The 12,444-nt window shown below is 36.0% G+C and overlaps 2 protein-coding genes across 5 annotated transcripts in view; one reads left to right on the top strand and one right to left on the bottom strand.

The window, feature by feature from the left end:
- Positions 1-10,183, bottom strand: part of ociad2 (OCIA domain containing 2) — a 40,452-nt gene extending 30,269 nt beyond the window's left edge. The window contains exons 1-7 of one of the 2 annotated variants that reach the window (XM_056259827.1): positions 10,079-10,183; positions 8,937-9,030; positions 8,019-8,072; positions 7,563-7,610; positions 7,296-7,440; positions 7,109-7,197; positions 6,777-6,864 (exon numbers count right to left, since the gene is read on the bottom strand). In XM_056259827.1, the coding sequence (XP_056115802.1) occupies positions 7,110-7,197; positions 7,296-7,440; positions 7,563-7,610; positions 8,019-8,072; positions 8,937-9,030; positions 10,079-10,168 (519 nt within the window). In that variant the 5' untranslated portion in view covers positions 10,169-10,183 and the 3' untranslated portion in view covers positions 6,777-6,864; position 7,109. Of the gene's footprint in view, positions 1-6,776; positions 6,865-7,107; positions 7,198-7,295; positions 7,441-7,562; positions 7,611-8,018; positions 8,073-8,936; positions 9,031-10,078 lie in introns of those variants that run through there. The other variant, XM_056259828.1, reaches the window with a different exon arrangement.
- On the top strand, positions 843-5,603 carry ociad1 (OCIA domain containing 1). Of its 3 annotated transcripts, none has more exons than XM_056259825.1 (8): positions 843-1,021; positions 1,208-1,292; positions 1,461-1,514; positions 2,214-2,261; positions 2,393-2,525; positions 2,772-3,001; positions 3,178-3,315; positions 4,691-5,603. In XM_056259825.1, exons 1-8 carry the CDS (start codon positions 962-964, stop codon positions 4,726-4,728), a joined length of 786 nt encoding a protein of 261 aa, XP_056115800.1. In that variant the 5' UTR covers positions 843-961; the 3' UTR covers positions 4,729-5,603. The 3 variants fall into 3 exon arrangements, with proteins under 3 accessions (XP_056115800.1, XP_056115798.1, XP_056115801.1); XM_056259823.1 differs by having other exon boundaries at positions 3,163-3,315; XM_056259826.1 differs by having other exon boundaries at positions 949-1,016; positions 3,163-3,315.
- Positions 10,184-12,444: the final 2,261 nt, after the last annotated feature.

Genomic DNA, 12,444 nt, shown 5'->3' with positions numbered 1-12,444 from the left:
TTCCCTCGGTTTGTCAAAATACACGTTCGTACACTGTGTATAAGTACATAGCCTAGAAAAATGCAATACTTTTAGATCAGACCCCTAGCTGCGCTGCTGTTCGTTGTTTATGAGGTTTACTTTTTCGTTGTGAGGTCAGTCGATAGATGATGCAATTAAATGGCTATTGACATAACCCTAAAAGCGATTAATACTCATATTGACAGTAAGTTTATTTCTCTGAAGTTGTCTAAATCATTCGCAAATATCTGTATCTGTTCAATTAATCTAATCTCGTTTCTTTCTATTTTCAGACTACAGTATCAGTATTTATTCAGGGTATAAGATAAGATAATAAATATTAGTTAGTGCTCAAGTTTATGGAATATTCAATACTTTTACATATGTTTGTCTGACCGCTTTATATTTGAGACTTTCATTTACTGTTTTTCTGTATCTTTTATTCGAATAATAAACATGAACTGACGTTCAATGTGATATGTGTATTACAAATTAAACGTAGACAAAATATTCATGAAATCTTATGAGAACAATTCACATATACAGTCAAATTCACTCGCGCAGGTGAAGAAACAGAAACAAATATTTAGATTATGATAGTTAAATAATGTTTTGTTTCTTTCGTATTCGTGAATTACAATTGGTATTTGCATTTGTCGACGTATAATTTACAATAAAGCATTCTTTATCAAATGAACATTTATACAGAAAACAAAGAATAGAATAAACAACCGTTATAAATAACATCTTTCCAAATATTTTGAGGTGTTGTGAGATTTTTGTTTGGTGCTTCCGGCTTAACTCCTGCACTTCCGGGTTAGTGTTGTTGCTGATAAGAGTCGACTGGAGGTCATGTAATAAAGTGTGTCGTTGGTCTTGTTGACTAGTTATCCGTGTAATCCTATGGATACTGCGAAAACAATACTGTTTTAGTAATCGCACTGTGCCTCTTGAATCAGTCATGTCGCAAGCATCGTCTGGATTCACTCCGGGTGCTCAAGTCCCACATGCGTCCAGTAAGGTAACGTTAGGCAGTAAATTCACTAGACAGTGTTTATAAACCAAACATTCTCTCTCTACTGCTGTATCTCATGCAGAAGTACTTCAAAAGCAAAGTGTGTGCTCGGTTTTCTTTTTACAGGATCAATTAGATCGTTTATAGTAGGGAATTTTCAGAGTTTCCTCACGCATAGTTTTGTCTTCTCAGGGTCCTTTTGGGGCTGCTTACATTCCCAATGAAGAAGAGAGGCGTGTCTTCAAAGAGTGCAATTCAGAAAGCTTATGGTACAGATGTGAGTAGTATACTGGACCTTGACTAATATTCAGCAAAACATTTTTGAGCGTTCCTTTATTTTGTTTACTTTGCAAGGTATTGTCTCAAGAGGCTTTGTCTTTGCTTCTGATGAGAATATACTTAAGAAAGATGCTTGTGAACATGTCTGCTCTCTTATTATTTGCAGCCTTGCCATTTTCCGCCATTGCAATGGGAGTCACTCAGGTAATGGTATCAAGAGGTGAGTTCAAGTCCAATATTTCAGTTTCTCTTTACTCATGGTTCCCATTGTCATGGAAAACCTAGAATTATCTGGGAATTGTAGGAACTGGAAAAGTCTTGGAATTAATGAAATCTTAAAAAGTAATGGGAAGTTCTATAGGGAATATACTTTTTTTTTTTACTAGATATGCTATAGCTAGAAATTGCTCTTGAAAGTGTGTTCAATCTCAATTATAATGATTTTTGTTATTGCAAATAACTATAAAAGACAGTTCATTCTTTTTTGTTGTTCCAAACCCATAAGTCTTTCATGCATCTTTGAAACACAAATTAAGATATTTTTAATAAAACGTGATGGACTTCTGTCCCTACTTTGAAAGTCCATTCCACCCAAACTTTGATGCTTCAAAATGTTCATAAAGATATCCTTATGGATTTCTTTATGTAATTTTCTTTATTTATATGAATCGAGTGGTTTAATCCAAGTCTTCTAAAGACACATGATCGCTTTACATGATGAACAGATTTAATTTAGGTTTTTAATCACATATGAACATTGCTCAACATGCATACATAGAGCACATCAAAAATGGAAATGGAAGCAAACATTTTAAGGGTTAGGAATGACATGAGGTAGAATAAATGGACAGAAATTTTATTTGTCTTTAATCTGTAAAAAGGTTAAAAAAAATCTTGTATTGTTATTATTTATCATCAGGAATACTTGCTCCATCACCCCGATTTGGCTCTCTTCCAAAAGTTGCCTGTGAGTATCAAGAACAACAGCCGGTACAAATTTTGTAGAAAGACACTTAAAACCAGGTTATATGAAGATGGAGGACTATTAAAAGGCAACATTTTTTCAAGTTCCACTGAATGTATCTGATTTTTATGCAGTGGCTGGCATATTTGGATACATTGGTGGGAAAATGTCTTACATGAGGGTCTGTCAAGAAAAGTTTAGGAAACTGGAGAACTCCCCACTGGGAGAGGCACTACGACAGGGACGTCTGCCTAACATGGCTTCTGCGTAAGAACATGTTACATGCACAGCATTGCACACTTTTTCTTATCAGTTTCTATATTTTGATATATAATATATATATATATATATATATATATATATATATATATATTTTTTTTTTTTTTTTAGGTACTGAAAATAGATATTTTATCTAACATATCCTTTAAAACAAATATACATTTATTATTTAAGTAATTCACTTTAAGACAAGTAATTTTTACACACAATAATAATACTTTTTTTTTTTTTAAGGACAAACCAGTCAGAATTTTCAGAGCTAAACACATCAGAATCTCAACAGTCTGGTTCTGAGTCTGTTTCTCAACCTGCAACAGAAGTCAGTTCTATGCCTGAGAGCTACAGCAGTTACACAAGTGACTATACCTACAGCAGCCCCTCCCAATCATACGACCCCACTCCTTTTAGTTCTGGATTCAGTGATTCTGGTCCCGTTAACATCAGGGATGATAATTCTTCTCAAGGTACTGCCACCCTTGCACATGACCACCAGAACAACATGTATAATCATACAAACTTCTATAAACAAATATAAATTGGCAAAGAGGAAGGACATGCGTCATTGAATAAGAATTTGTCATCTGATTGGTAGATGTTTAACAAGTAGTTTACATTTATCCCAAAGCGCCGTTCTATCCAGATGAGGATGTGCCTAAGAAGAAGCCAGTGTTGTATGAGGAACTGCGTAGCAAGAACAGAGAGAACTATGAGGTCACTCTCACACAAAAAGCTGAAACACTGCTGAAACCACAAAGAGAGGTGGCGGCACCTAAGGAAGGTGAGCTTCAGTAACTGATTTCCCTAAAATTTGTATAAGTCTATAGCAACAATGATTTGTGAGACCTATAAGGATTCTAAAAGCCAGTAAAGTTAGGAGTTAGCCTTATCTTGTTGAATATTTAACATATAAATGTCAAAGCATCCATGAAATAATTCAGAAACTGTTTTGTATTGGATTGCCAATTGATGGCGAATACACTAGTTAAAGGGATAGTTCACCCAAAAATAAAGACTGTCATCATTTACTCAGTCATGACCGAAAGAACGAGATCGCGGGTACAAGCGGCCGAAATGGGTTTCCTCAGGCGGGTGGCTGGTGTCTCCCTTAGAGATAGGGTGAGAAGCTCAGCCATCCGCGAGGAGCTCAGAGTAGAGCCACTGCTCCTTTGCGTCGAAAGGAGCCAGTTGAGGTGGTTTGGGCATCTGGTAAGGATGCCTCCTGGACGCCTCCCTAGGGAGGTGTTTCAGGCACGTCCAGCTGGGAGGAGACCTCGGGGAAGACCCAGGACTAGGTGGAGAGATTATATCTCCACACTGGCCTGGGAACGCCTTGGGATCCCCCAGTCAGAGCTGGTTAATGTGGCTCGGGAAAAAGAAGTTTGGGGTCCCATGCTGGAACTGCTGCCCCCGCGACCCGACCCCGGATAAGCGGATGAAGATGGATGGATGGATCATTTACTCACACATATGTAGTTCCAAACCTGTATGAATTTCTGAGAAAGAAGCACAAAAGAAGATATTTTGAACAATGTTGGTAATCAAAACAGTTGATGGTAGCAATTGACTTCCATAGTATATATTTTTTTCCTACTGTGGAAGTCAATGGCTACCGTCAACTGTTTGGTTACCAACATTGTTCAAAATAATTTATTTTTAGTTCAACAGAAGAAAGAAACTCATACAGGTTTGGAACAACAATAAATGATGACAGAATTTTTTATTTTTGGGTGAACTATCTATCCCTTTAATACTTCCAGTGACATGACTGATGAAGATGCATAATGATATGGCATCTGTATGAACATTGCCGTTAATAATTATTTGGTAAGACTTTACTGTAAGGTTCCACTATATTAGTTAACATGAACCAACAATGAATAATACATCTAAATATCAACACTTACTAATACATAATTCAAAATGTGTTATTTTATAGACCTGAGCTAACATGAAATAACAATGAAGTTTTATTTTTATTAACTAAATTTAATGAATATTGATAAATACTGTAACAAATGTATTGCTCATTATTAGTTAATGCATTAACCACTGTTAACTAATGGAACCTTTTTGTAAAATGTTAGCAATTATTTAATAATCTCAATGTCCTTGTATCTTTTAATCCATAAAGCGTTTTTTTCTTACCTCTCCAGTTAAAAAGAACCAGTATGGAGATGCTTGGGAAGAGTAAGAGTGACCTGGAGAATCAACTGTCTGAAGAGCTCAAGATCCATACGCAGTGACTTGTGTGGAGTTGTCACGCCTCGTTCTGCCAGATCAGACCAAAAGCTGCAATCAAACGCTGAACTGCTGAAGATGATTGTATTTTAAGGAGCAAAACGTAGTTTGGGAAATGATTAATGCAAACTTGTTAGAATAAAAATGCTTTTGATGGCATATGTGGTTTGAAAACAAATGTTTATCTTCTTGGCTTCTAGCTTTAAGTGGATTTAAGCTAAATCATTTGAACAAAGTATCAGTGTTTTATTGATTAGAACATTGTCCAAATATGCTTGAGATTTGTTAATAAATAAATACAAGTACTTTAGATACGACATTCTTCAATATAAACCCAGGAAAATGGGGATGGAAGAAAAGCGTCAAAGTTGATATATCCACTGAAATTATAGTCCAGACAACATTAAAGCTGTGCACAAGTGACGATTATGACAGTGTTGTAGGTTAAGACAGTAGAGGTATTTAGACTTGGACCCATGATAATAATGACAGCATTCACTGATGTTGCAGTTATTACAGTCATGTCCTCTGAGCTGGAGATAAAGATATACATGTTCTGAGGTTTAAAGTCTTTCGTTTTTTTATTCTTTTGATTAAGATTCACAATTAAATGTTAAATTCAATTAAAACCTGTGATAAATGTAATTCATTCACTGTACTTTGAATCCTTGTTTGTGAAGGTAATTATGTATATATATATATATATATTTGTTTTGTTTTTTTTGTTGTAAAGGAGTCTGTGATCTGGATGACTTCTTTCTGCTGTACAATATTATGATTCAACTCAAAAGGCAACTCTTTACTGTCATAAAATTGAACTGAAACCTCCACTCCCTCTACTTAGTAAACAAAGAATCAGAAAAGTTGAGCAAATATTGGTTTATAACAATATGAGGTTAGTCTCTTTCCTGGAGGAAGACTTGAGCTATACCCCCGGAACTAAATTAAGGCTTAATTCAAACCTACCATGAGGCAGGTTTAACTTATTATTAACGTTGTTTCTCAAAGAAGACATGTTTTACCAGTACTTAGTCTAAGATAGATACATACAGTCATGGTCAGAATTATTGGCACCCTTGGCAAATATGAACAAAAAAATCAGAAAAAACAACCTTTCATTGAAGTAAAAAAAAAAAAAAGTAAAGTAAAACAACTGAAAATTTGTGAAGCTCAACAATCTTTCGCTGCACATCAGAACTATATTCTTTGGTTTTACTCATTGTGGTGGATGATTTAGGGAATTTGACCTTTTTGTTCCCTCTTATTAATAGTCCTGTAAAACAGGAAGTCATGGCTGGACAATTGTACCCTGGTGTGCTAAAAATTGTAAATATGAATAGGAATATACTTCAGATATTTTACTCAAGAGTCCCTCCCACCTCACACTTTCATTTGTTTTACTTGTTGAGAGGTTTGTTAGTTTTTTAATGAAAGATCAAAAGGATAAACAATACAGATTTATTGCGATCCTTTTCTCCCATTGTTCTCCTTGGATTAGCTTCTCAGTTCCATGCAATTTTAAGATTTTATTGGTTAATTTCCTGTTTTATTGGCAACCTCTGTCATGGTAATTCAGATTATCACAGTTGGTTTTAAATTAATCTTGTTTATTTTAATTCATAACTTAGGTGTTAGTTGATCTGTGTTTCAGAAAGCCATTTAAGCCACGATTCCAGATTAAAGGCTACTTAGTTCTGTCTTAATTTAAACCCTGTCCGGGAAACCGTCCCTATAAGAATTTACAAAGAAGAGCATTATGCTTATTCTTATGAGGTGGATTCATTAGTACCAGATTTAACACTACTTGAGAACATCTACAATAGCATAAATTCCTTATTGATTGTTCCCTCAAATCCACCTCATGCACAAACACCACAACTATTAGTGCTAAAACATCGCTGCCATTTGACACATCTACTATAGCTGCAGTGTCTTGGCGCCCCCTGCTGGTTAGTTAGTTTTAAGGTCCATTCAAGATGATTTCAGCTGCTTTCTTTTGCGTCATTTTCAAAGAAGAAAACATTTTATTTATTTTTTATTAGAAAAAAAAAAAAAAATACATAGAGTGATGAGCAGTGTCCCGTTGATCCTGCAACAGAAAAACGAATATATTTACCTTTAGCCTTGATTACACATAGCCTTTGTTATCCTTATGAACAACGCCAGAGTGGTAGGTGTGGTTTAGCGTGCGTTGACTTGACTTAGGTGGATCTTTTGTGTTTAGATATAGCGTGTGTGTGTGTGTGTGTGTGTGTGTGTGTGTGTGTGTGTGTGTGTGTGTGTGTGTGTGTGTGTGTGTGTTGTTTTTATTTAAATTTTTTTTTTTTAAATACCTCAACTCTGAGTGGGTGCATTAGGCCGCGGCGCTGTTGAAGCTTGTTCTTCTTGTTGCTTGCACTTTTCACACACATGGATGCAGTGTCTGTAGGAAACCATGAACAGACATTACTAAAAATTGATTTCAGTTCCCATCATGCAACACGTTAATGACATGTATAATCCACACATTTTTATACTTACTTATGTCCAGGTCTATAACCACCTGGTCCAAATCCAGAAGGACCAAAGCCTTTTGTGAAATCTGGTCCCAGTTTATTAATGAACTTCTCTTTGCAGGCCCCAGTATATGACGCTTTGCCTACTGCATAACCCACAATACCCGCCACTGCAGAGGAAAGTAGATTGATGAGTTTGTATTTCAGCTGTATATTGCCACTGTATCGATGATACAAAGCATGCATAATAATATGAGGTGGGAAATTTCATTATTATTCAAAAGCGACTTACAAAGCAGTTTTGGGAAATACCCAAATCGCTTGGACTGTTTCCAGACACCTATAAAAGCAGTAAATTACAAACTGGATTATCTGTTTTCAATTCATCAAAATTAAAAAAGAAAAAAATCAGTGAATTAAAGACTTTATAAGGGCTGTTCATACAGAAAGCATTTTTCAATTCCACTACGTTGCTTTTCCATTCTTGTTCTGTGTAAACATGAGCTAGATGGAAATGTTGCGATAATCTCTGCACCCAAGTTAAAAGTTGTTCCACTACCTTCGTTTTAAACAAAAATGCGTTCTGTGTGAACCCTATAGGCTATTTAAAGAATAAGTGTTTCATTCATAAATGCATGACTGACAGACTGTTGTAACCAGAGTTTTTTTAGTACCGTTGCCCCTGAACTCTATGTCTAAAACCCAACAGCTTTGTGTTATGAATGCTTTTTCACAGACTGAATCTTACCGCTGTATATGAGGCCACCAGTCACAGCCACGCTCCCGGTAGAGAGCGGAAGAGCTGTGGAGACATTAACAGGTCAGAGGTTAAAAAGCTACATTATGATTCCAAATTCAATATCTAAATACCAAATGGTTCCAACACCCATTTTTGGAAATGGTTCCCGCTCTCCAAAGGGGATGGTTGGATAAAAGGGTGCTTATAGAAGTGCACTGACGATGGTAAAGGAAGCTACAGTATACCGATCAATATCTCATATCTTACATTTTTACCTTCTGAGATTTGGTCTCAATGGAGAACTGGGTCACAGATCACTGTCAGCGGCAAACAACTGGCAGAGTCAGACTAAACTTGAGGCTTATGTTTCCCCCAACACAAACAGTGCTAGGGTTAAACCAAATTCAAAACATAAGCACTGGATAATAAATGCACCACTGTTTTACTCCATTGGCTCTTGTTTTGGACAAACATTCTTGAAAATACATGTACCTGTCAAATCCCTTTTTACCAAAGCAAACAACCTGTGAAGATCATTCAGAGGGGAACCTCTTGATATGTTTTGACTTATTTTTCACCTAAGACATTATACAAATTGTGTAACTGAACTGAACAGAAACATCATATCAGGTCTATTTCCATTAAAAGATTAGTTCACCCAACTTAAATTCACAGCTCATTTACTCACTCTCACCCTTTCTTTTCTCTGTGCAACACAAAGATTGAGAAAAATGTCTGTTTTTGTTTCCCATATGTGGTAACCAAACCTGTTTGACCAACCAAATTGATTCAAAATATCCTCTTATGTGTTTCAAAGAAAAAAGAAAGTAATACAAGTTTGAAGCAACATGACTGTTAATGATGATGGCATTTTATGGGTGAACTATCACTTTAAGGGATAGTATAAATGAGTACATATTTCTTTACCTCGATACCAGAAGCTCTCGTACTGACAATCCTTCCATATCTGCTTCATATCTTCCCTGGGAAAGCGTCGATCGGTTATGGGGCATTGGAATTGCTATAACAGCAAAAAGGTCAGAAGAAAGTAGTCCTGAATATTCCTCTCCTTTCAATGAACTTTAGCAACATGCATTACTGTTGATTAGATGACAGGAACTTAAATGTATAAAGTTGGCTCAACAAAACATTGTTTGAAAGAACTTGTTTCTTTCTTATTGTACAGACCTAAACTAATTCTGTGTAAATGTTAATTTAATTTAAGACAATTAAAATAAACTTTAACAAAGTTGTATTCATTATTATTATTATATGTAATGTATAGAATAAACAGACAAGAATCTTTAGTATAATTGTTACTCACTCATTGAATCAAAAAACGTAGCCTAAACACAAGCACCACTCTTCAGCACAATGGTAACCACAAAATAATCATAAAAACATTACAGAAATGTCCTACATAACTGATTATTAAACACCAACATGTTTTTCCCTTTACTGAAAAACACATTAAAAAACAGCATGATAGGAATTACAGATCCACTGTCCAGTTAGTTGTCATCAGAAAAGATTAATGTATAGTCCCAACACAAATGGATTAAAAAACTTGCATTTTAAATTTATTTGGGGGTGATTTTCTTTTCTTCAGGAAGTCACAACCATTTATCAAGCTATTTCCTATGTTAAACAATCATCACGTGGTTCTTTCAAGCCAGGTGGCTGCTTTCAAAGGATATTCTGTAGGCTACATTCTAGCACATTTGTAAATGCATCTAAAATCTACAAAACCCAATTTACATCTTTCTGTCTTTCTGTGTAAACATGGTGACCACTATACAGAAGATGCAGGCCTGGTATCACAAAGTGCAGTGAACACCTGGTTACTATCAGGCTGCATGCTATCAACCACATGAACATTGATCTGAACTAACATTCAGATGCTGTAAATGCATTTAACAAGCTATTAAACACTGACACAAAGAACACTGCTCTCCACCAAGACCCACATTAATGCTAAATATCTTATTTTTTATTCAATGTTAAAAGACACATGAATATTTAGCTGCAGTCTTTTTAAAAGATAAACAAACCTCTCAACACTCTCCTACCTTCCACCCAGACTGGCCGGGTTTCGTGTCCACCGGTCCTTCTGCTTCTGTACTCTGATGTTCTTCTGTGGTCATGTCTTTTTCAGCCATGTCTTCCTCTCTTTTCTCTTTGTCTGTTCTGTTTCTTCTGTTTCTACTACGTATTTCTGCTGTTTTTCTTTTGACCTGCTCATTGAGCTCCTCCTCTCCATTCCCTAACTTTGTACATGCACCTCCCTTTGGGGGCAGTGCTGTGATGTCCTGTAGTACAGAGGGCTGCTTTCTGTGAACATTGTTTCAACCCAAATGCAACGTCATGGTTACCCAGCAAATTATTACATGCACATGAACACTGTGCTATTTTAATTCAATCACTGAATTTATTGTTTTTAGTTGAAACTGTGTATTTGAAATTATGAATAAAAATATATGAACCTAATGATTTGATACTTTTCCCAATTCTGCATGTTTTTTTTGTAGCGGTCACATTACATCAAATGATGTAAAAGACCTTAGAGTGCTGGTGTTTTACCAATGTCAAATGTCCCCTTTCAATGTCATTTGAGTTTTTTGAAGTGTGCCGATTTCCTGTTTTGACACATCGTGTCAGCAACCTCACCTCTGTCCAACATTCACTGCCTACTCTGATAAATCTTTATCGCACAATTTCGCCCTATAGATAGACGCACCCTTGGATACATTCACACCGCCACAATTCACTCTGTATCTGTCATTTTCATAAACTTGAAAGAATAGGGGTTATACTTGCACTGCTCAAAAAAAAATCTTTTAAACTTTAGCATTCGAAGACCTGACCAATCCAAGAAAGACATTTTGAAGACACTTGTTATTTTCAGCATAAATCAGTAGGAAGAAGAAGAGAAGAGAGAGGCAACATAAATAGATTGTAAGAGAAATAAGGGTGCATCAACTCAGATTTTTAATAGCTTTCATGCATTGGCAAGGAATTATGTACAGGCTATTTTATACCTAGACGCTGTACTCAGAGGTGGACAAAGTACACAACTTCCTTACTTGAGTGGAAAGTACAGATACTACTGGTCAAATATTACTCTGTTACAAGTAAAAGTTGTAAAGACCGAATTTTACTTAAGTAAAAGTACAGAAGTACTTGTTTTTAAAAGTACTCAAGTATCAGAAGTAAAAAGTAAATGTCAATGCATTGTTTTATTATTGTTGCAGTGTTGCATGTAGCTTATGCCTCTGATTCTATGCCTGCCTACCCTCATATCAATATCAAATTTATTTCTAGAACACAGTTCCAGTAGTGGGATTGAATGTGAGATTGAATAAGTGCACTCAATAACGTCCACAATGGTTTCGCACACCCAGATGGCTGTTCCTAGGGCTGGGCGATATGGCCAAAAAAATGTATCACGGTATTTTTTTTTATATCAGTCGATATCGATAATTATCACGATAAATGTCAAATCTTTATTTCTTTCAAGTTTAAAGGCAGATTTTTGCTCCTAAGTGAAAGTTGTATAAACCAGAGCGTTGTGGTTTTAAAAATCTGAGCTAGAACATTCAAACATTTGTCATTTTTCCTTAACAAAATAAATATCTGAAAAAAAATAATTTCTTCAGCACAGTTTGCAGTGCAGGCTGCAATATTCAAATTACATGTTTTGTCTCGAAATGCATATTTGACAGTGAGTTGACAGTAAATCTACATCCTCACTCAAGCTAATGCTACTATGTTAAATTTATGTTCATTAACAAAAACAGTAACATCTGTTTTTTTTTTTTTTAAGCCACACCATGCAGAAATTGTGTTTTTGTCAAACAGCGACCCCTATAGTCGCTGTGGAATACTTGCACTGTCGTAAATAGCTAGCTAGACATATGTGGAAATTACTGGACAGGTCTAATTATCAACAATGGATGAATGAACAGCATCGTAAAAAAATGACATACTACAAGCAAGCGCAACAACATAGAACGCAAACAAGTTTAGAAATAAGAGATTTATTTACTAGTCTATCAACAAGATAGCCAGGTCAGCATCGCTGTTGCATCCAGTGCTGCTTTTTAGCTCGCGCCCACTAGTGAAAGCCCGACCGAGTGGGACTGTCACAACTCTGAAGGAAATAGTCAAAGGATTCAGTTGCGAGTAAACAGTAATTTATTGAGCACAAAAGTAGATAGCCGTGTGGGTCAAAATGGAAGCAGGCAGAAGAAGACTCAGGCTCGGAAAAACAGGGACGCAGTGGGCAGACACATATGCAGGAACAGGTAGAAATTCCTCCGGGAAAATCTCAGGAAACCACTGCATGGGTACAGGAGTGGAATGCAGGAGAACACGGTGAGTAGAACCCTGGTAGCCTCAACTACCATCTGACATAGACAGGACGAGGTAAAAAAAC

The sequence above is a fragment of the Rhinichthys klamathensis genome, unplaced genomic scaffold, assembly GCF_029890125.1.
Source record: "Rhinichthys klamathensis goyatoka isolate OS25496 unplaced genomic scaffold, OSU_Roscu_1.1 h1tg000170l_1, whole genome shotgun sequence".
Taxonomy (NCBI): domain Eukaryota; kingdom Metazoa; phylum Chordata; class Actinopteri; order Cypriniformes; family Leuciscidae; genus Rhinichthys; species Rhinichthys klamathensis.
This window is presented reverse-complemented; position numbering and strand designations above follow the sequence as displayed.

Bases quoted from the DNA above. Each gene is read 5' to 3' on its own strand.
- ociad1 (XM_056259823.1), top strand. From the start codon at position 962: ATGTCGCAAGCATCGTCTGGATTCACTCCGGGTGCTCAAGTCCCACAT. The intron at 2,526-2,771 runs GTAAGAACATGT...TTTTTTTTTAAG, and splicing joins CTGCCTAACATGGCTTCTGC to GACAAACCAGTCAGAATTTT. The intron at 3,002-3,162 runs GTACTGCCACCC...TTTATCCCAAAG, and splicing joins GGATGATAATTCTTCTCAAG to CGCCGTTCTATCCAGATGAG.